The 23,909-nt window shown below is 40.5% G+C and overlaps 1 protein-coding gene across 6 annotated transcripts in view; it reads left to right on the top strand.

Annotated features, from left to right (window-relative positions):
* Positions 1-23,909, top strand: part of SFMBT2 (Scm like with four mbt domains 2) — a 203,091-nt gene that overhangs the window by 96,645 nt on the left and 82,537 nt on the right. For 5 of the 6 annotated variants that reach the window (XM_081161619.1, XM_081161621.1, XM_081161617.1 and 2 more), the window contains exons 5-7: positions 2,981-3,069; positions 4,765-5,011; positions 12,298-12,395. In XM_081161619.1, coding sequence (XP_081017745.1) covers positions 2,981-3,069; positions 4,765-5,011; positions 12,298-12,395 — 434 coding nt within the window. Of the gene's footprint in view, positions 1-2,980; positions 3,070-4,764; positions 5,012-12,297; positions 12,396-23,909 lie in introns of those variants that run through there. The other variant, XM_081161622.1, reaches the window with a different exon arrangement.

The raw sequence follows: 23,909 nt of genomic DNA, 5'->3' as shown, positions 1-23,909 counted from the left end.
ATATCCAATTAGGGAAGGGAAATTAAAAGATTAGAAGGCTAAAAAGTGCCATTGTATGCTGGAAGGAATTTTTATTCTAATTGTAATGTTTCAAGTTAATAAAATACTGTGATTTTTTTTATACCCATGGGCATCATTTTGTATCCATGATCTTATATACAAGTTTATTAAAAGTTTAATTTGGATTGCAAGAAATTATTAGCTCATAATTACATCAGTTTGAGATATTTACAAGAAAAGTTAGCATGTTACATAAGTATTTGAATACATTAAAGAAGGAATGATTGGTTGCATTATTAAAGAACAATTCACTTTTACAAGGGTCGATTGTTACTGTACACTTGTGTGGTAACTACTGGGAAGTTTGTTTATTTTCTCATTTAATCCTTACAACCACCCAGTGAAGGAGTACCCATTAAAAGTCACATATGACCCCATAATAATGTGTAGAACGTTAAATAGCAAAGGCCATTCTCTGTAAAGGTTTGCATAATTACTGTCCAAGGTTTTAATGATTATGGCATAAATATTATGTAGTCTAATTATGGAGAATATTCTGAGGTTTATACCACTTATCTTTCTTATGTTAACCTTATGTTACCACTGTGAGAAGTCTGTCATTTGCTTCCAACAGTTCTTAGATAATGTCTTTGTTAAACCCCGTTCTTCAGAGCAAAATAATGATACTGCTTTTTGTAATTATACAAGTATATTTATACAACTGAAAGAGTACTAAAAGTTGAAATGCAAGTTTCCCAAGTGCTAAGGAATGTGTGCGTGCCTGTGTATGTGTAATTTTTATAACATTCTTCACAAGTTTTGTCTTTATCTGGGCTGTATTTATTACTAAGGACAGTAATACTTATATCTATGTGCTTGAGCCCCAGTAGTATGTAACAGAGTCCATTGCACATAGTAGGAGCTTATCAATCCTGTTGAATCCTTTTATGATATATTCTCCTCTTTGTAGTAACAATTTAATTCAGATCCTCTGGAAAATTAATGTAGTTTCTCCTTTAAAAATTCCCGAGGAACCCTGTAGTCTTTTATTATTAATAGTAACTGCAAATGCTTCCATTTATAATTTAAGATTCACTGTTTCCTCTTCTTTTCTTTAGCAAAGTCACTTTAAAAAATATTTTCCTGATAAGTCAAAGGCTGCCTCACATCTTGCTGTAAAGGCCCAGTTCTCTTGTGAGCTAGGAGATTCAATGGGCTGAATGTTCTTATTTATCTCTTCTGCTTCCAGAGACCCCGTTAAAGTGATAGTAAAGGAATAAAAACACATAGATCAACAGCAAGAAAGAGTTGAAGAGGGACCAGCACAGAAAAGAAATTTCAAAATGCTTCTGGCAGCCTGAAACGTGAGGAAATCTTGGTGACTGCTAAGACGTCGTGGAGGCTGCCGCTGAGAGGGTCCCTCAAGGGCTCCAGACTTTGAATGCCAGGAGGGTGGGAGCCCAGGTGGGGCTGAAAATCACAGGATTTAACTGGGCGCCTGTAGTCCAAGCACTTCCTGGCCCTAGCTCGCCCCACCCCATTGGTACAGCCCATGTTTATATATGGTTTACATATGGTTATATTTTATGGACATATGTGTCTTTTTAAAATCCTTATAGCATCCTATAAGCAAAAATGTTGTAAACACCATTACACTGATGAGGATAGAGTATATGAGAAATTGAATAAATTACTCAGCGTCATATGGCCAGTGATGGCAAAGCCCACCGCGGAGCCCAGATCCTCCCCACACAATGCCTTTGCTTCCAGCGCACCATTATGGTGTCCTTTTGTAATATCTCAGTTCCTTTAGTTTTGAGCCGGGAATCATGCCTTTGAAGCACTTAAACAATCTACCCACCGCTTGAGTGTTGAACCTTTCAGAAAGGCTAAGTATCGGATGTTCCCAGGTAGTACCCAGGCCCGCTGGCTCTTCATGTGATGTCAAGGTCAGAATCCCTGTGTGTGGATAGGAATCCGGGGCATGCTGATCACTTGTTGCTGATTTTGCGAAGCCTGTGGTGCCCTGGAAAGGCTTAGGGCCTTCCTGGGTGTGAATGTAATCTCACGAAGGCTTTGGAGAGCTATAGCTTGGGAGATACGCCAAGAAGTTACATTTTTCTCAGCATTTTTCTCTTGGGTTCTAAGCACTTGTAGAGTATTGGCTTTGAGGGTCTGATATTTCTTTTTTCAAAAGATGTCTCTGATACATTCCTTCCTTTTTCACAGAGCTGTCACCCCGTTTTGGGCCCTGTCACTTGTACTTAGTTATCTGCAGTAGCTTCTACCCTGGTTTTTCTGCCATTAGTCTCTTGTTTCCATTCAAGCCATTATTTTTTTTATTGGCCAGATTCATTTTATGTAGAGATTTCCCGTTTATTGACTATCTTTGTTGACATTCTTAGCTGTCCACAATTTTATTCTGCAGCCCAACATTATTTCCCAGTGTTTTGTGCTCAGACTGTGCGGGATCTGGCTGAGGACTTCACTGTTTTTCTCCATTTCCTCCCTTACTTCATCACTTTCATTAGCCTGTGCTGTTCACTTCAGTCTGAAGATCCCTTCTTTTTCTTCTCTACTTCTATAAGCATTTTATATAATTCCGAGCTTGGTTTTATTTTCTTACCTGGGAAACTTTCTCTGATTCTTCTAGCCCTTATTGATCTCTTTCTTCTTGGGACCAACTGAATTACATACTTTATAATATCATTGTTGTTCACAGAAGTTTCTAAATAGGTTGTTAGGCTTAAGAATCTCCTATTTAATGCCCTTCATGCCCAGCAAAATCTAGGCGCCTGGTAGGTATGAAGTCACCCATTGTTGATAGATTTGCTGTTGTGATTTCAGTACTTAAGTACTTGGTGCTTAAAATTAAGAGAAGTATTGAAATAACACACATATACAGCAAAGTGCTGTGCTTTTAAGTTTATTTGATACTTGAGCGGTGTTGAAATATGTTTTTTCTCCTTTGTCTCACCAGCAATCAAAGAAAAGTACACAGACTGGACAGAATTTCTCATTCGTGATTTGACTGGATCCCGGACAGCACCTGCTAACCTCCTGGAAGGTGTATGTATTATTGTTTACAGCTATTCTATGTCTGAAGCTTCACAGTTATATGAGCTCAAACCTAACGGCACCTTTGCATATATCCTTCTGCAGGTACATGGGTACACACAGGTATCTATATTCAAAGAGCCTAACTTCCTGTTTTTTCCCTAAGTTACTTAGGTTACTGATTCTAATGGCATTGAAGAATCTTCATCTGTGGTGTAGTCAATAAATGGGGAATTGGCTTCTATGTGAACACATTTTAAAATAATACTATGTTGGAACATCTCACTATCCTGTGTGTTTAAGCCTCTATCCTATATTAGTGAATGTAAATAAAATCCTGTAGAATAACTGTTTTGTGTAGGTGAAACTAAGCATATATAAGCTTGGAGTATATTGATAAATGGTTCCATTAACTATTCCATTCCAGACTCATAACCCTAAGATTTAAATACTTGTGTTAAGTAATAATTGAATTAACCTCTCTTATAAAAACAAGAGGAGAAATGACTAAACATATTTAAATGTGGTTAAGGTAATTTAAGGTACTGAAAAACAAAACAGTTTAATCTGAAATTTTGATGGTTCATTTGAAAATAATTTTATGATGAAATATTTTATTTTTATTATAATAATAGAACAAGAAGCAAAATGTATTGTGCTGTACATAATTATTGAGTTACCAAATCTGTTTGAAGAATGCCCCTGAAAAAGGGAAACATAATGAATAACAAGGAATATGGTGTGGATTTTGACAATATCATCATTTTCTTAACCTTAACTATAAGTTTCCCTCCTCTCATAAAAAATATTGATGCTTTGGAACACCACTGTCTAGTATATTGAGTTATTTGGTTTGGTTTTATGAAAGTTTTGCCTGGTGTATTTGTTTATCTTAATGGCTACTGATTTAATTGTTTGGTTAACAAATCAAAATGATGGTTATTCACCCTTTTAAAAGGACAAATTGTCTTCCTCTTTTAGGTTTTTGTTTTTTTAAAAACATATTTGCCTATAAGGCTGGCTGAACAAACACCCTTTACATATGCTAACATATGCTAAGAAAGTTGCTTAGGTAGGACAGTAATTACATATATTCTCTAAACCAACTATCAGATTAACTGTAGAAATAACTTTACATAATAATATTCTAATTCAGTGTATGTCATTAATGTGTACTAAACATGTCATCTACACATATTCATGCTTTATGCATGTAATCAAAGTATGAGAGTGATTATTGCAGCAGTGGCCATTGTGAGATACATGTCTCTTGAGACTTGGTATAAACGTGTAGCCCCATGTTTGATGTATCTGTCTATTAGAAAAGTAGACATTCTGCTACCACACCTCTTCCAGCTCAAGGCAAATTTTGGTATAACTCTTCTTAAAAGCGTACTCATTTCTAACAAATGCAATTTTATCTGGGAAGGGTGATTTGTTTGGTGAGAACATAGCACAAACTGTTATTTCCTATTGACTTGTGATTTTTGTTGTTGGATAGAGTTGAGTAAATGGAAGTGTGTGTGGGAGGAGAGGGAAGGGGAGGGGGCGAGGACTGTGGAAAGGATGGGGGTGGAGGGAAACACCAGACTGTTTGCCAATAGCTTGGATGATGGTGTGAAAAAATATTATCTTCTGCTGTCATCTGTTTCCATGAGAACCTTAAAATAAAGTTTAAAATAAGGAGTTTTGCTTCTGTTTAAACAGCCTCTGCGAGGGAAAGGCCCTATAGACCTCATTACAGTTGATTCCTTAATAGAACTTCAGGATTCTCAGAACCCTTTTCAGTACTGGATAGTTAGTGTGATTGAAAATGTTGGAGGAAGATTACGCCTTCGCTATGTGGGATTGGAGGACACTGAATCCTATGACCAGTGGTTGTTTTACTTGGATTACAGACTTCGACCAGTTGGTTGGTGTCAAGAGAATAAATACAGAATGGACCCACCTTCAGGTAAGGGCCTAACTAAGCATTTGCTGTTGTGAATTATATAAGAAAAAGATGTGCTATTTTTTTGGGTGTGTCTCTGAAAAATTTATGAGCTCTTTGGTGTCTTGTACATCTGAGTATGTGAATATTAAGCGTTTTAACTTGAGTACTTTTTATAGAGATTGAAACCCAAGACCTCCATTAATAGTGTTCCAAAAGGAGAAAGTGTAGGAGATGGAGAAGTTGATCTAGTTCCTTTGGCATCACTGCTTCAAAAATGAAAGACAACAGATTGGGATTTGGTTATATTCTCCCTCTTTCTTTGGAAATCTTGATAGTCTTGCAAGGAGGTTCCCAAATCTCCGTCCGTCCATCCATCCATCCATCCATCCATCCATCCATCCATCCATCCATCCATCCAGATATCCATCCATCCATCTATTCTCCATCTGTCCATTCATCCATCTGAATATACAAACCAAATACTTACCATTGTATAATCTGTTCTGACTTGGAAAGAGCAAAGAGGGAAAAAAATCACCGTGCTTTTCCCCCTGACATATCAACGATTTTAATTAGCTTCAAACGCACTGCCAAGTGACTTTCTCTAGACTTAATTGGATAGAATAGTGCATTATGCTTTCTGACATACCTAACTGGGCAGTAATCTCAGTGTTTACAAATAATAATTCTTGAATGTTTACTGTGTGCCAGGTGATTTTACATCTGCTGTGTTGTTTATTTTGATTCCAAAAAAGTGCTGCATGCTTGTTGTGAATATTTCCTTTTACAGCAGAGAAAATTGAGACTGGGCTTAAGCTACTTGTCCAAGGTCACCCAGCTTTTGTAGGGGGGATGCGTTGGAATTAAATCCCAGGCACCTTGCCCATTCCATTCCCCCTGCTGCCCATTACTGACCTCACCAAATTTTGCATGGGTAGCCTCAGAACCAGTTGTTGGATTCTTATGGCATTAATTATGCCAAGGAAGAAATACACATTTCTTCTAGAAATGCCGATCTTCATTCTGGTGAATTTTGCAGGTATACTGGAATCAAAGGCTCAGTTCTTTGCTTTATTAAAATTCCCAGAGATTTCCCTCCTGTATTAGTTGTCACTGTTAGTCTTGAGTAAATGAAGCTGAGGAGCTTTATTTCCTTTTTCTGTCACTCAGGGGCTTTAATTGAAAAAAACTTCCTGGTTCTGTATCTCATGAGTTTGCATTTGTGTTGAATTTGACAGGCGTATAGACACGTAACACGGTATTTTATGAGTGTTTGTTGTCAACGTTTTGAGGAGCAGCCAAGAAATCCATTTATACCCTGAGTAATTTTGGACTTTGATGACAAACAAAGGGCTTGTCAGCTTCTGAGGAGAGATCTAAGCTCCCTTTTGCCTTGGGAGTCATGTGCTGCAGGAGAAATTTACTTTGTGTGGAGAGCTGGGTGTATAAATCTCAGCTTAGTATCTAATTGCTTCATAAATTTTAGGGGAAACATATATTTGTCAGTGTAAAAATTTATAGCAAAGCAAAGGATTACTAGTAGCTTCTTAGGTTCTCTGAAATGTTCCTTTCCCGTGAAATCACGGGACTCGTACTCAAGTCAAGAATGGAAAGTGTCACGGTAGAAACTTAGGACATATCTGCAGATGAGATTTCTCCTTTTACACAATTTGGTGTCTTCATAAGATAAGAATAAATTGTGTGTATTTGTCTTAGTAATTTTCTGGACATAAGTTGTCCATGTGATTGAAGAGTTTGTGTGAGTCCTTAAAGACTTTGGGAGAGCATTCCTCATCCAGAAGTCATTTTCCCAACATTTAAATTGTCAGTAAGAAAGGTTATGTATGCGAAGAAGAAAATAAAAGGCTAAAGGACACTCCAAATGTGACTTTAGTTCTTCAAATGCAGTAGTTACAAAATGAAAATTGGATCAGCAGAACAGTCCCCCGGAGAGGCAGTTCTTACCTGTGTCTCCCACATGGGATCAGAACCCAGTACTCTGGGTGTGTGGAAATTGATTTCATGTCCCAGTGTGACTTGTAAAACTTATATGGTAGCGCTCTTTCCCTAACTGAAATATAGGTGGGAATAACATTTCAGACTTGCATAGAAAATATTAGGCTATTTTTTTTTTATTCCCCAAACCCCCTTAAATAAATGAAAAGGGTTCTGCATCACCTGTGGTGAGAAGCAGAGTTAGAAGGGGGTGGGGGACATGAGACAGACTTTGAGACAAGCCCTGGTGAGTTCTCCCTGCTCTCAGTGCCTTCTTGGCTGTGCACCCCACTGACACCACCACCATTGCTAAAAGTAATCATAGTTTTTCCTTTGGTTTCACTTATTCTTTCTACTTTTTAAAGGGTACAATGTTTACTTTTTAAAGGGCACAATGTTTCTTAACTGCGCAGCCCAAAAAGAGGTAAGAGAAATAGGTAATAGAAGGGGCTAGGAAGGTAGCCTTCAAAACCTGAGGGAGAGATGCTGGGTTTTACCTGTCCCCAGAGAGAAACCTATAGCCATTGTGCCTTTTTTCCTGCCGAGAATCAGAGGAAGTAGCTTGGGGTAGGGAGGGTAGAAAGAGGGAAAGAAGCCACCGCACTTCAGTCACACACACGGCTGTCAAGGTGTCAGGCAGGTGCTGACGGATGGCTGAATCGAGCCTCCGTGAACAAAGGGTAAAGGAAGAGAAACTGGTAAAATGCAGAGTCATGGAAGGGGCAGTAGCTTCCTAAGGTCCATAGTGATTCAGCCTGTGTGGGGAGAGGACTGGCAGTCCTGGCAGTGCCTTTTCTTCAGAGCTGAATGGAAGGCAAACCATAGAGCTTCTCTAGCCTCGTATCCTCAACACGCTCCACTCATTTTCCCCAGAAGTTGGTCCTCTGTTCCATGGCTCACAAGCACGTCCCCTTGTGGAATGCTGTTGGTGTGGCCCCCTCCTTCAGTTCATTCAGACCACGAGAGGATTGTGCCACCCGCTCTTAACTGCCAGTCAGTGCTTTCTTCAACTGCCGTCTCCCCAGTATCTGGCACAGTGCCTGGCACATAGTAGCTCAGGAAATATTTGATTGATATGAATTGACTGAGTAAAATGTCAGGTATGTCTATAGGGAAGAAAGGAACCAGCCAAGTCCACTTTCTAGGGACCAAAATAATTGACAGGGCTTTGGAAAGAAATTTGGAGGGGAGGGATTGGGGTGAAGATGCCCCCCAAATGATGAGGGCTGTACTGACCTCTTTGCTCCTGACGTGTTAGGGGAGCTCTTGAAAACAGGATCAGAGCAAGTGGTGGTGCTTAGGACATGTGAGATGCGCAGGAATGTGGTCTGTGAGGTCCATGAAAGTTTTTGTTCTTTTAAAAGGTTTCACATTTGACTCAAGCTAGAGAAATCTGGCGGAGTAGAAAGAACATGGACTTGGAGTCAGGGTTCAAGTTAGCTTCTCCTTTTGCTTCAGTCACTAGCTACAGGGCCCCTGGGCAAGTGACTCTACATCTTTGAACCTCAGTTTCCCCATCTGTAAAATGGGGATACTTCTATGTCTGCTGTCCTGCTGAATGTTATAGGTACCCCAAGTGAATGACATTTTCTAGGTACTCAATCTGTGGTCAAGGTATTATAGTTATATTTGGTTCTCTTAAGAAATGTAAGTCATTAAGGTCAGGTCATTTGGAATCCTCACATCCTTTCATATTTCTGGATGTGTAGAAAGCAAGATGCAATCACATATGTTCTTTCAGAAACTAAGAATATGAAACTTTTTGAGTTGCCTTTTTAAAAAAAATCTCTATTTCTAAATTTTTTTTCATTTTTTCCTTCAAAGTCTTTATGTGAACCTTTAAAATGTTTTTCTTTCTTACTTTAGAAAGATCCTGAAGTCAGCAAGTTTCTACATCTAACTTAAATCCTTCTTGTCTGAACCTTTTCTTAGTCCAAAAAGAGCTGTTGCTTTCTATATTAATCAGCTCAGGCTGCCATAGCAAAATGCCGTAGACTGGTGGCTTAAACAACACAAATTATTTCTTCCACTTCTGGAGAATGGAAGTCAAAGATTAGGGTGTCAGCCTGGTTGGGTCTGGTGAGGGCTCACTTCCTGGCTTGTAGATGGCCTCCTTCTTACTCTGTCCTTATATGGTTTCTTCTTAGTGTGTGTAGTGGCAGGGAGGTGGGGGAAGAGAAAGAGCACTTCTCAAAGCCCTCATCTCCGAATTCTACCACGCAGGGGGTTAGGATTTCAACACATCAATTTTGAGAGTACACAAAAATTCAGTACATAACACTTTCCAATGTCTGTTAACAACCCTAGATTAGTCTTCCTTCGCTGGTCAGAACCTGGTGGAGAAAGAAGTGGGGGTTTCAGGGTGTGTGAAAGAAAGGTGCCTCCCCTCCAGCCTTCTTTATTTGGAGGCTGTGAGATGATGATGATTTTGTGCCCTCTGGATTCCTGTAGCACTTACTGCGAATCAGCCTGCCAAACACTTGCACAAAGGGAGATTGCCTCATTTTCACTTAGGCTTCTAGTTAAAGATGAATCAGGATAGATTTTAATTGCTTATGACTTCCCCACAAACAGAAATTAACACGATATACTCTATTAAATTACCTGCAGCACGATCATTTTAAGAAAATGTTTTATGTTCTTTTAATGGTGCTATTTATTGTCCATAAACTTGCCAATGTAACCACGTGCCTCTCATCTAATGAAACGCACACATGGAATATTGCTCTCTGCTCCTTGAAACCACTAGGTGTTTAGCTTTTGCAGGTGGTTGAGCATACTGACAAAACTGAAGTTGATTTTCACCTTTTACGAGAAGAAGTGTGCCTTGCCACTTCTTCCATGTTAGGATTTAATATCCTCAGAAAGACGATAAAGAATAATGTTATAGGACAGAGAACCAAAATCGTGTGGATCCTGGGTGTGTTAGTCTATTCAGTCTTCTATAACAGAATACCACAGATTAGGTGGCTTATAAACAGCATTTATTTTTCCCAGTCCTGGAAGCTGGAAGTCCAAGATCAAGTCACCAGCAGATTTGGTGTCTGGTGAGGCCCTGTTCCCTCTGTTTTTTTTGTTTTGTTTTGTTTTGTTTAATAAGGGCACTAATTCCCATGATGAGGGCTACACCCTCATTATCTGATACCTGCCAAAGGCTCCACTTCTGAATACCATCACATTGTGGTTAGGATTTCAACACGGACTCGGCGGGGTGTGTGTGCAAACATTCATTTTGCACTGGGATTCTTGTTACATTTGTCTCTGGGTTGGTGGGAGAGAGGAGTCATCAGGTGACTGAGGGTTCAGCATTCTGGGTGACTTGGTGAGTATCTGGGATGACTTGAGGTCTGCACATCACCTCCCTTAGTTCTGATAGTTCGGATCTAACCCTGGCCGTTTTAGGTTTTCATTGTTCCAACACTGAACAATTTTTTTCACTTTTCTTCTTTTACCCCTTTCCCTGGCCCCCCCCCCCCCCCCCAAGACCTCAGTGATAGACTGCAGGAGCTCAGGGCATCAACACAGTTGATAATTTCTTCCCATTTTCTCACCCTTTATGACTGCAGACACTTCCTTTGGTTTTGTCTTTGGAAATTGCCATCTTCTCCTGTGACTCGGTTCTCCTTTTACTACCTTGCTAAGGTGGAATTCCCTATTGACTTGCTTCCAGGTCCCTGGAAAAGTGAATTTGTTCTTGTCTCCTTAGGAGGTCCAGGCTCTTGCTTGTTGCTAACTCCATGCCCTACTGAATGGCTGCAGTTGGTGTCCTTTGGTCTTTGTCCTCTGGAGGTCTCAGAATTGCTTCCCCTTTCACTGAGATTTTGATGCCATGCCCTTGAACTGAACCACTGGGGCACTCCAAGGGATCCTTCCACCTCTCAGGGGCCAATTTATGGATCTCAGTGACCTCATCCTTCTATCTCCTTTGTGGGACCCTGTGTTAGTGATTTCTCATGCAGAACCCCTTTCTCACCTGGGAGGTTGAAGGAATTATTTATTCATTCTCTGCAGAGGTATTATTGGTGGTGGCCCACTGTATTTCAAATATGTTAGGTACTCCTAAGAAGAATCACATTCTATTTTTGTTCTGACATAGAAATGCCAAATTGGGAAAAAATTCTCAGTGGTAGAAGATTATAAATAAAATGCTAGAAAGGATGTTAGACAATATACATAATGGAACCTATTTAGTCATTAATACCTCTTTCTGTGCCTTTGTGTAACTGACAGTGAGTGGCGTGGGCAGAGCATTGATAACTTGGCTAGTTTTGGCAGCATCTTTCGCCTCCCATAATTATGGTAGCCTGAAAAGACTAAATAAACTGCTAAAACTCAGGGGCTTCAAGCTCAAGGTGAGTTCAGAAGTGGGGAGAATCAAAATATATGGCTCCATGCTAAAAAGCAGACATGCAAGAAATTAAAAATATAACCCCAAAGGTTTAATGTTGCCTTTTAACTGTACTTAGATTCATATTCATGCCCTAACTGCCTGTCTGAGGTGGCCAGAGTTGATATAGGGAAGATATAAACATATCTACTTCGAGTGAGTGCTTCTGCAAATCCTGTTTTGATAAGGTCTTAAATCTGTTGATCAGATCATAAAATTCCCCTGCAGTTTCAGCAGTCGGTGAACAACAAACAGTGCTCAACCAATTTTTTTTCTTTTAATTTTGCATTCAGACAGTGTAACCTCCATCTGTAAATCCCTCTCCCCCCACCACCTGGGGAAAACTGTGGGCAACATGTGGTGTGTTAGCAACATTTCAAGTATAAATATTAAGCTTGGTTGGTAAATTTTAATTTACCTTTTAATACTTTTCTGACTTACATGGACTATTTTTAGCATATGAGTGCTTAGAGATTTAGTGAAAAATATGCTGTAATAACTGGAAATGCCAGGCAAGAGTCGTTTCTAGTTTAGCCATTTATCAGATAATAAGTTCTTCATCAAAGGATATTACTTCCCAGGTAATATACGGAATTTGGGGCAGTGGATGACTGAAGATGTTGCTAATGTGATTTATACCATTAAATTACTTACAGAATGCCGACAGAATGCATGCAAATGTTTCCTGAAGAAGAGCCCTATTAAGTTTATTCTTTTTTTTCTGAAAGCAGAATCCCAAGTTGCTATTTAACTTCAGAAAATCCCTTTAGCAGGTGGCCTTTTATGGCAGGCAGGGTGTGAATTCTTACAGTTGCTGAGCATGTACCAGCTTATTATGAAATCCTGGGAAGATTAAATTCAAGAAAGAACCACCCAGTAGAACATTTTAGTTCTTTAACTCTTGTGTGGTTTGCTGTTGATACAGAAATCTATCCTTTGAAGATGGCCTCTGAATGGAAATATGCTCTGGAAAAATCCCTTATTGATGCTGCAAAGTTTCCTCTTCCAATGGAAGTATTTAAGGTAAGATGTGGGTTCATAGCAATTTGTCTACTCTTATCAAGAATGAACTGGGTAAAAAGTTTCCTTTATCGGATCATTTCCCACTGTTTAAAAAGCTGCCTTCTTGGCCAGTTTTCCATTTTAAATGTTTAAAATGTTATCTGTTCTGTTTTGCTATGTTTTGTAATCTTCACTGAGACTCATAAAATACTGATTAACATTTTTTTAGGTTTACTCTTTTTCTTCATAATGTAATTGTGTAGAAATCTCATTTTGACTTCCTCACTTATTACCAAAGAAACAAAAGAAAATAATGCAAGTCTCTGTTTCTTATTTGCTTAGTAGAAATAACAGAAACTGATGCTTGTCTTGATGGTTCAATTTCCTTGACGGCTCAAGAAACTTGTCTGAGTACCTATTGGATATTAGGCCTACTTCTAGGTGCCAATAGAAATGAAAGGAAGATACCACAACTGAAATGAATAGTCAGGCTCTCAACACTTTTAAAATCATGCTTAAAATGTATATGAAATAGAATATTAAGTTCTGGGCTGGAATGATCTGTTTAGGTCAGGAAACTATAAAACAAGCTCTTCTTATTTGGAACTTGAATATGTGGGAAAGCTGGACCACACAGTTCATTGCTGTACACTCAGTGTGGTGGTAGAAGACTGTCACGACACAAGCTTGCTTTTCAGTTCCTAGGGCACCTTTCTGCAGTGCCGCCGAAGTTTCATAGAGAAAATGAAATTACAATGGTGTGTAGGTACCAGAGTTGAAGGCTTGGGCTGGGACATTGGCATCCTGAATTTTATTTATCCTGAAGTCCTTCACTCAGAATTTTAAGCTGTCATGGCAAGTCATTAGCTTTCTTATTCAGCAGTTTTCTTGTTGGGAACATTGGACTTAGAAAGACTTCTTTTGAAACTAGTTAGAGAATTGTGTTCTGAAGTTTGATTGAATGGTGACCTTTGCAGTAATTTGAGCCTACTGTACTGGAGGAACAGCATAATATGTTGTTAGCAATAGTGATCACTGACCATGAACATTATCTTGGGCTTTTTTCTTTTCTTTCTTTCTTTTTTTTTTTTTTTGCTAGCTAGCCAAATACCTCTCATTTCTCTCTCCTTTCCTTTCTCCCTCCCTCCCTTTTCTAATAATATCCTCCTCCTGCAGAAAATAATAATAAAGTAAAACAGCATTTACTCTTTTGTAACCTATGTGGCTTCACTGCCTCTTCTCAACCTAGGCCATCCTCGGGACTCGCTTGACCTCTACAGCTGATCTCCACTCTCTTTACAGTGCCTTAGGAATATTTTAAATGTACAAATCTGATCCTGTCCCTCATATTTGAAAGAACAAATTTTATTTTGTAACATATTATACACATGTGAGGAGTTTAAAGAGTAAGATAATGAAAACACAAATAGCCACTCCCCCAGAGTAGGCGTAGGCGGTGGCCTGTGCATAGAAGCCTCCCCTGCCCCTCCCCCGACCCTCTGTTGGCTCAGCCAGGTCACCGGCACCCTACCTTTATGTTCATCATTTCCTTGCTGGTCTTTGCAGTGTTATCACCTATGTATGTTTCCCTAAGTGTGATATTATTTACTTTTTACAAAATAGGAAGCAAGCACAAACCTAATTGTTTCAGGAGAGGCCACTTTCCTGCCCTTTGTAGGAGAAGATGGGTGGACCACGTCTGGGTCATCAGGTGGCTAGGTATTGTAGTCTGGTCATGGCATAAACTTTCTCCAGGTACTGGGAAAGAATATGGTAGGAGTCAGCTGGTTTATATTTTGTGCTTCTATGTCTTACTCCAGTTCGGGAACAGGCCCAAGCCCAACATTTCTATGCATCGAATTGAGTGTTTTCATCTGCTCCAGGAAGCTGGGCCTAGAGCAGGAACCGGGAACTCATTTAGTACGTGGTCAGAATGAGCCAGATATTGCGTCTGGTCTGGCATTCGGTCCTCAGGTTGCAAAACTGGGAAAACATGACAAGCCATCTTAGTGACGTCGGCCCACTGCATTGCTTCTCACTTCCAGTGAGTGCAAATGTCTTTGTCCTACCCTCCTGCTTCACTGATGGTCTGTTTGGGTGCAGAATTCTCAGGTAGAATTGGGAGGTATTCCTCCCATTGTTTTCTTTTCTTCTTGAATCTTATATTCTCTTTTCCTCCACTGTTCTGAGATTTCACAATGGCATGCATTAGTGGACATCTGTTTTCCTCCATAGTGCTCATTACTTGTGGTGTCTGCAACTCATGCCTTTAATTTGGGGATATTTCTTTTAAAATGACCTCTTCTGCCTCTACTTTCTCTCCTTTGCTTTCTTGATCTGTGACTCTGAAGGCTGAGTGGGAAGCTCTCCTGAGTCTGTCCTGGCTTCTGGTGGTGGCCTATAGTCCTTAGCATCTCTGGGGTTGTGGTGCTTAACTTTCACCTCTGCCTTTATGTTCACATGGCCTCTGTGTGTCTGTCCAAATTTCCCTCTACTGCATGGACACTGATCTTTTGATTTGGGCCTGCGGTGATGCAGTAGGACTTCAGTTTAACTTTACATCTGCAAAGATCCATTCAGGTCACACTCCTGCTTCTGGGTGGATATGAATTTTTAGGTGACACTATTCAACCCAGTGCAATCACATTTTATGTATGTGCAGTAATTTAAGAAATCATATCGTAGTGTTTTCTACTGAGTTCTACTTACACAGAGCTAATTAAGTTCAGAGAAATTGAATGGGGGAACATGGGATGAAGCTCAAACTATCTTAGCAATTGCTTCACTTTATAAAAACCAGAGAAATTTTCTGTATCAAGTGTTTAGACATTTCAGTGAGCAGTATTCCCCAGGGTGCAAAAATAGAACTTATATATATTTTTTCTCTGTTACCACTGTTTGATTATCACTGTTCTCAGCAGGCAAACTTATTTTTATTGCTTTCATTATGGTAAAGGTATGTATGTTTGGATTCATCTGAGAATCATCCTAGATCAGCGATTTTCAAATGGTGTGCCACAATAATTTTTATTTTATTTTATTTTTTATGAGTCTATTTGAGCCAAACTGATGACATATGTCAGGGATCAAGATCTCAGATGCTCCTCTCAAGAATTTTTAAAACATGCAATACCTGACTATTTAGTCAGGGGACTGACCTCTTTTCCCTTAGATTGTCAAATAAAAAAAATGACAACAGCTAACAAAATAGCCGTTTGGTGTGAATGAATCAAAATTATACCTTTTTTTTTTGGCAGATCAGCAAAAAATATATTTTTTGGCATGCCGCAGAATTTTAGTAATTAGTTTATGTGTGCCATGAGATGAAAAAGGTTGTAAATTGCTGTCCTAGATACATGTCATTATAGAAAATTGCCAGTGTTCAGCGGTTCTGAGACATAAGTCAAAGCTAATATAAACACATTTAATGGACAGAGATGAGCAGTATTTCAAAGCAATTCTTTTAAATTATTTTTACACTTTAGATAAAATGGTGTTTTGATGGAATGAATCTCATTATGCTGCAGTATTTATCGTTTTGTGGAATGTGGTCACCTATCTGCATTGGGATCTGTGTATCTATGTCTGTAAATGCAGTCTGATAGAGGTAATATCTAGAATTCCCCTTTTATCAGTAGCACAAACAGTAACGATGTCAAAGCAAGCTCTTAATTATTGGTACCCTTGCTGTTTTTACCCGTGACTTGAGAGAACACTTCGAATGGCTTTTGGTTATCGTATTTTGTTGGAGACCCTGGCTTTTCTTAATAGAAAAATGCAGATAATCTTCAAAATATACATTTAGTTGAAAGATAAGTAATTAGTGAAATGGGTACCAAAAAGAATGAAGGGGATAAAAAAATGCATTTTATTGAAAATAATGAAATCAATTTTCCCCCCAAAAGCCTGCTTTATTATTAAGAGACCCAATACATTGCTAAAACAATTCATTTATTAATACTAATTTTACTCTTGAAAAATAAGTATATAGAGGTGACTGCATTGCATGTCAACATGGTCTCTCCCTGGCTATTTTTTTTACTTACATGTAACCTTTGCAAGACATCGCTTGATTTATGACACACATGTCCCACTGTCAAAGTGAAATGCCCCAGTTTCAATAAAAGCTTTTTACTTTTGTCTTCATAAAGAACTACTAGGATGGATTTTCCCCAGAGTTTCTTTCTATCATCATAAAATGAAGTGATTACGGGGCTAATTGAGTGTTTTGGCCAGCGACTCCTGTACTGTTCCAGATTTCTAATTCACTAAGTAGTCACTAAGATACAATGCATGGGTTTTGGAGAATTTAGTTAAGTTTTTAAAATAAGGCCAAGGGAGACTCAAAATTAAGAGTCTAACTGTAATTGATGTAATATTTCATGTGTCAGACATTCATAAACCCTCTGTAATTACTGTTCCTTTTCATTCTCTGACGTTCTTGTGAATTGTAATCTGCATTTGTTGACCTCACTTGTTTGCAAATGTTAAATTATAGGAGCTTCACTGACAACTCATATATACATCTAAAATATCTACAAATATGAAACAGCAGTTCCCAGTTTGCCAGTCAATTGGAATAAAGCGTTTTTCCCTTAGAGGAATATAGATATGTAGCCTGGGGAAAACATGCTCTCCAGCTTACTTTACGACCACACCTTGAATTTCAAGGAAAGAACATTATTTGAAAGGGCACTAAAATCCATTATCCATTTTTAGCCATTAAAAAGCTGAAATTATTTGAACTATTTAAAAGATAGACTTTATTTTTTAGAGCAATTTTAGGTTCACAGCAAAATTGAGGGGAAGGTAGAGATTTCTCACGTATCTCCTGTCCCTGCACATGCAGAGCCTCCCCCACTATCAACATCCCCATTAGAGTTGAACCTTTGTTAGAATTGATGAACCTCCATTGACACAACATTTTCACTGAGAGTCCACAGTCTACTTTAGGGCTCACTCTTGGTGTTGTACATTCTATGGGTTTGGACAACTGTATAATGACATATAGCCACCATTATAGTACCATACAGAGTAGTTTCACTCCTTTAAAACCTCTGTGCTTCACCTATTCATCTTCTGTCCCTCCTATTGTTTGAACTTTCATTTGTCATTTTAAAAAAGTTTAACATCTCAGTGTGCTTGAAATTCCAAATAAGCGATTTAGAGATTTGCAGTAGAGGGAAATATGAAGAACTGAGACTGGAGGCCAGAAACCTTGGCCTTCTCCTTGAAGCCCCTCTCTCTCACACAGACACCTCTGTGTCAGGCGCCCCCAGATTTACCCCAGATTGGGTAATTCAGCAGGACACATAGGATTCAGGTGTTGTTCACAGTTACAGTTTATCACAGCAAAAGGATATAAAGCTAAATCAGCAAGGGGAAAACCACATGGGGTGATCTCTGGAAATCCATGCACAGGCCTCCCAGAGTCCTCTCCTGGAGTGTCCCACAGGAGACTCTTAATTCCTTTCTTAATTTCCTGTGACAACACATGCTAAATGTTGTCTGCCAGGGAAGCTCATTAGAGACTCAGTGCCCAGGGTTTTTATTGGGTGGGGCCTGGCCATGTAGGCACCCTCTACCAAGCATGTACCCAAATTCCAGACTCCCAGAAGGAAGTTAGTGCTGTTAGTATAAACCATATTGTTTGTCCAAACAGTTTCAGTGCAGTGAGCCACTCTTAGATTTATGAAAAATTTCGTATCAGACATATTCCCAGATGCCAGCCCAGGGCTAACCCTGCAAGTGGGCCCTTTCTGAGGACTGCAGTCTCAGGCCTGCTTTATTAATCTCTTGTGCATACCTGCATTCAAGCCATCAACAAAGCCTGTTAGCTCTACCGTCAAAATCTATCCAGAACATCATTCTTCTCTTCCTCCATCACGATGGCCGTAGTCCAAGCTGCCCTCTCCCACTCCTGTACTGTTGCATTCATTTTAGAACTGTGGCCTCCCTCCCGGGGGGAACTTCTAATTATCACTTCTCTACAGCGTGTTCTTCAGAGGGCAACCAGAATGATTCTTTTGAAATAAAATTCAGGTCATGTCGTTCTTTTATATGGAACTCTCTGGTGGCATCTCACCTACTCAGGGTTTGCTGTCCAGGGTCCCCCTGGACCAGCTTGCTGCCTGCTCTCAGTCCACCTGCTGTTCCAGGCCCTCATGGTCTGCTTCACCCTGGCTTCCTGTTATCCCACCAACACTGAGATGATGCTTTCGGCCTGGAAAGTGACTCCCCCTGATTCCTCACTGCTTCTGCCCTCCCTTTCTTCAGGTCTCTGCTTAATATAAGAAATAGGGCTCTCTGCCGTATCTCCTTTTCATCATCCCCTGCTGGATTTTTCCTAACAGCATTTATTCCCAGGCATGTTTTGTATTAATTTGCCCCCCCCCCCCCCGCATCTGATGAGTTTTCCTAGGTGGGCTGTAAGCTCTGTAAGAGCAAGTAGTTTGTTTCTATGAGAGCTTTGTCCTCGTGCCTTGGACAGGGCCTGGTGCATGGGAAGCACTCAGTGAACATTCTTGAGCGGATTAATGAAGAAGTGAGTACAGAGATCAACTTAGAAGACTAAAACTCTGGAGTATAACCTCCATAAAGTAAATCTGTGCATAGTTGGATAACTGTATAGACAGCGAAGAAAGGGCTCGATTGTTACAGTGCCATGAATTCACTGCTAAGCTGGTGTTTTCGTGATCAGCTAAAAGTCCTCCATATCAGCTTGTGTCTAAGAAGAGGAAATAGTTGAGAGTGCTGTGAAGAATCTTAGGGATGAATTGAAATTAAGAAAACGTCTCAGCGTTAAAAAAAATCCCACATTCTCTGAAATCTCATTGCTTGTGAACTTGCCATGTCAGTGTTTGCTTCTTGCTAAACATGACCACAGAGTAGACTTGATATTGCCTGACCTGCACTGTGCGGGGTGCTGTTTTCTTCTCAAAGTGTCTCGCCACTATGCTCTCTCGGTCTTTACAATAATGTATTATAAGAGGCTCTGGTGGTATATACTATTTCCTTGCATACAATGGAGATACAATGAGCTTGAGGAATGAGAACACTCTAGTTCAGCGATCCAGCTGGCACTAAATGACTGCTTCTCCTTCTGATTGGTCTGGTTTTCTACTCTATTGCGTTATCTTTCCTAATACACACTCACGTTCCTCGGGCATGTATAACTGAATAGATGAGATGTGGTTGGGCAGTGACAACCCAATGCTTCCCAGTTATTTCCATTTTATTGGAAGCTAAGGAGAGATGTGTTCTTCATTGGGATGTGTACATCCAGGACGCTTGCTTTGATCCGTTCTGTTGCTGCCTCCCTGACCATTTCCCAGTCAATATCTTTGGCCGTCCTGAATGTTAAAGGGAGCCGAGGTCACGGTAGCTGAGGTTTTTTTTACTTCATCAGGACTCAGGGGGTTATAAGTATCCCTGGTCTAGAACTTGGATTAAACACCCAGCTCTTTTGTGTCCCTCCCAGAGCTCATAGGTAGCTGTTACATGGATCCAGAATTATGTATGCACACCAGATACTAGTTAAAAAGCACCGTTGAAATCTGTAAATAAAGGACTTTCAGTAATGGCAAAACAGTGAGTGAAACGGTAAGTTTGGTCTGGTCTCCAGCTATGCCTGTCATACTTTGTTCACTGCATCGCACTTCAAGCTTAATGCTGTAGTAAACAAAGGGAAGGGGCAGCTGAGAGAAGGCTAATTGATTAAAAAAAAAAGTGCTGCATGTGGCCATTATTAGTGTGTGTGTGTGTGTGTGTGTGTGTGTGTGTGTGTGTTTCGGCACAAGCAAATAAACTTAAAGACAGAAGGGCATTCCGTGCACGTACTTCTTCTCTGCTGAGGGTCAGACACTGAAGAGTCCGCCTCTTGTTATTTCCTTCATTCTTTTCCGCTTTGAATTATGTACCTGTCAGTGTGATTGTAGATTTAACCCTTAGGAGGGAATCCTTTCTGTGTTTTAGCATCTGAGATCTCAGTGAAAGACCAGAGAGAGAACATCAAGTGTGGCAGAGAGAGAAAAGCTTTTCTTTCTCATTCCATCTGGTACAGCCAAAGGGGTAAGAAAGGATTCGAGCTGTTCTGTCAGGATAGATTGTGATGTTGCGGTTTCCATGGTGACCGATCCCCCCCCCCCCCCCTTGTTCCGCAGCTAAATACAGCAACAATAAAAAACTCGCAGCTAAGTTTGGCCTTCAGGTGGGATACTTAGATTCTCTCAGATTTGTAGGAACAGAACTTAATTTTTTTTGGCCTGACATTCCCTGCCCCCCCACACACAGTGTCTGATACCAAATAATTTAGCAAAAAATGTTTGTGTGGCATGTGGTTGCTATTCCCTTCTCATCGAGTTTAGACCCAAATGGTTCTTTTAAAAAAAACCAAAAAACTGCATGAGGCAGTGAGTCGTTTTGTCACGAGACGGATGGCTTGCCCCTGGGGACCTGTCGCTGCTGTTGACTTGACTTCTGACTTTTCTCCCCAGTGGCCAGAGCCAGGCTGTCTTACTCAGGGTCCCTCACTGCACACCGGGGCCCGAGAGCACAGGCTGTGCCAGGCTTGTGCCACATTCCCCCCTCTGCCATCCTCATTTCTTTAAAGACTTGGAGAGGTTTGAGAAACAGTCTTTCTGCGATGGTAAGTCCCAGGGAAGCTGAGTTTATGCCGTGTCTGTCCTGTGTGACTGAAAGAAAGCCAAGGGAGAGCTTTGTGGTTATGTCTCATCTATTCTGGGTTCTTGACTCGAAGCCCGTGAATTACCTAACGAAAAAAAGCACCGTGGGGCCTATCTTGTTTTTATAAGTATTGGAGAAAATCTTATAGGAGACACATAAAGAGGGCAGCTTTGGTCAAACAATAAACGTAACTATAAAAATCGCAGACCCCAGATACAGAAGCGTTTGCTCTAACAGTTGCTTGATCGCGGGGGCCCTAGCGTGGCCGCCTGCAGTCTGCTAGATAGTGACTTGCTTATAATTCTGAACATTGAGAATGGAAGAATGTGTTCAACTTTTGGTTATCTACTCTGCGAGTTATCATTCCCAAGTGGCTTCTGTTTGCCACTGATTATTCTGGCTCACGCTGGTTCCTGCGGTTTCAGGGAAGATAATATTAGTGCGAACTTGATGTAATTGGTGTTGGGATATGGGGAGGCACCATAAATCTTTTATTTGTAAAACAGAAACATTTCAAAGTGATTGTCGTGTCATATTTTAATTTTTTCTGATTTTCCATGCTACTCTCCATCAGTGAGAATAATTAAAATTGATTGTAATTCATTCTTCTGTGGAGGATGTGATACTAAACCTAAATTGTATGGAGGCAGTTTTTTCCCTCTAGGAACATGCACAGGTCCTTTGTGGGCTAGGTCATACTCCAATCTCTCCATGGTGCCTTTCAGGAACTGGCAGCTGCAAATTGCAGTATCTCACGGAGAGAAACTGATGTAAAGAGAACGTTAAGTCCTTTAGGCCTTTGGAGGTTTAAGATCTAATGGAAAATGGGGACCACGTGTGATAGGGGCCCAGTGCACCAGTGCTCCTGTGTTACTGAACCCTGACCTTCAATGTGCTCCCTCCTGCCCTGAGAAAGGTACCTTGAGGGTGTGTGTGTATTGTGGATGGAAATGAAATTATGGGAGCCTTTCAGTCCTGTGTCTTCTCTCTTCACATTGTCCTCAGACGGCCAGCCTACTCTGAGTTTCCTTGTCTTGATGGCATAAAAGTCAAGGGTGAGATTAAAATCTGCCTCCCATGTCATCTCCAGCCCCATTTATAACCCGAAGGACTGACATAAACAAATCATAAAAGCTTTTATGTGACTAGATAATGTTCTGAATTTAACATTATAAGGAGGAATGAGTAAGTTTAGAATAGTAGAAACCTGACTTAAAGCTAGTTAATATTTTAAAAGATGTCAATCTTGTAGTTGCTGGTGAGATATCCAGATCCCAACAGGATTAAGTTTTCTCCTTAGCATCTTCATTTCCCTAAAAGTAAATACATGCAAACATGGCACACATGCATCCAGTGTGCAAAATAATTTGGGAAACTTAGTCACTTCACCTGTCATTTTGTATAAATTAGTCCACTCACTAGACCTCAATTGTTTCTGAGCTTCTGGTGATCCTAAGAGACTGAAAGTTCATCAGTGAGGGATGGGAGCAAGGCTGGCTGATGTGTTACAAGTCCTTGTTCTTGTGTAATAAGTTACCTCCCTATGGAATATTTTTGGAATATATATTAACCCTTTCAGGTCCTTCAGGAGAGAATATGGGGCACAGATTAAAAATGCAAATAAAGCCGTGGATACTCCATGTGAACTCCCACATCATTCTCCAGTGGACCGAGTTTTAACCTGACTGATGATAGCTTCTGATTCTTGAGCACCAGCAGGATGAGACGTTGTACTAAGCACTCTCCATATGTAGTCTCATATCCTTGCAATAACCTGGTGCAATAGGTAGTATTAGTCTCACTGTATACTTGAGGAACTCAAGGCTTAGAAGAGTTAGCCTGTTGTCCTGCCTCATAGAGTGCCTATGCTGGAACCAGGCACAAATCTATCTGAATCCCAAGATCAAGGTTTTTTCCTTGTTGCTTTTGTACAGTTTTTAGAAGTAAACTTGGATATTTAAGCCAAGTATTATTGTAACAAAGAACCAGGAAATGAGCCCAGAGAGTATTGTGCTGCCCAGCAAGGGGTCACGTGGGAGCTAGAAGATGCTGAGTGACTCATTGTTCAGCTGCCTTTGGTAGAGGCACTGTTGGCGTTTTGAGCACGTGGTTCTCAGCGGGGTTGAATTTGCCCTTTAGGGGACATTGGGCAATGAATGTCTGGAGCTTTTTGATGGTAAGAGCTTGAGAATGTTATTGGCATCTAGTGGGAAGAGGTCAGATATACAGCTAAACATCCTACAGTGCACAGGACAGACCCCAACATAGAATGATCTGGCCTCCAAAAGCCAACAGTGCCAAGATGGAGAAAGCCTGGTCTGGAGGATGACTACTTCTCTCACCTGGAAACAGATATACCATTTGAAGGGAGGGCAGCCAGGATTTGAGGGAGGCACTTGAGACCTTACCTGTTCTTAGATCTGTGCCAGGCTGGTTGGCAACTGGGCACTTTCCAATTTGGAGTCATCCCCACCCGTGACAGAACACAGTTGAGACCGGTGTCAGCTCCCCGTGTTCCAGCAGCTGTTGTCTGTGTCTGGAAAGGTGAAAACAGTCAGTCTGCCTTGTGGGGAAGTCTGCTCATCACCAGCTCTTCCTTTTTTCTCTGAAGGGTGGTACCCACCTGAGTGGAGACTATACAAGGTGGTTGGTCATATTTCCATGACAGCAGTTTAGTTGCATTTAGGGCTCTCAGCAGAAGGGGCTCCCAGAAATAATTTTGTCAACTATAGTATGTTAGTGCAGTGTGAGGCTGGGAGGGCAGCTGACCCACAGAGTGTCCACCATGCTCTTCCTCAGCCAGCAGTACTCACACCTCCAAGAGCGTTGCTGTGGAAACATAAGAGGATG

Source organism: Miniopterus schreibersii (genome assembly GCF_964146895.1).
Source record: "Miniopterus schreibersii genome assembly, chromosome: 1".
Lineage (NCBI taxonomy): Eukaryota > Metazoa > Chordata > Mammalia > Chiroptera > Miniopteridae > Miniopterus > Miniopterus schreibersii.
Note: the sequence above shows the minus strand (reverse complement) of the source record. Positions and strands in the feature narration are given on the sequence as shown.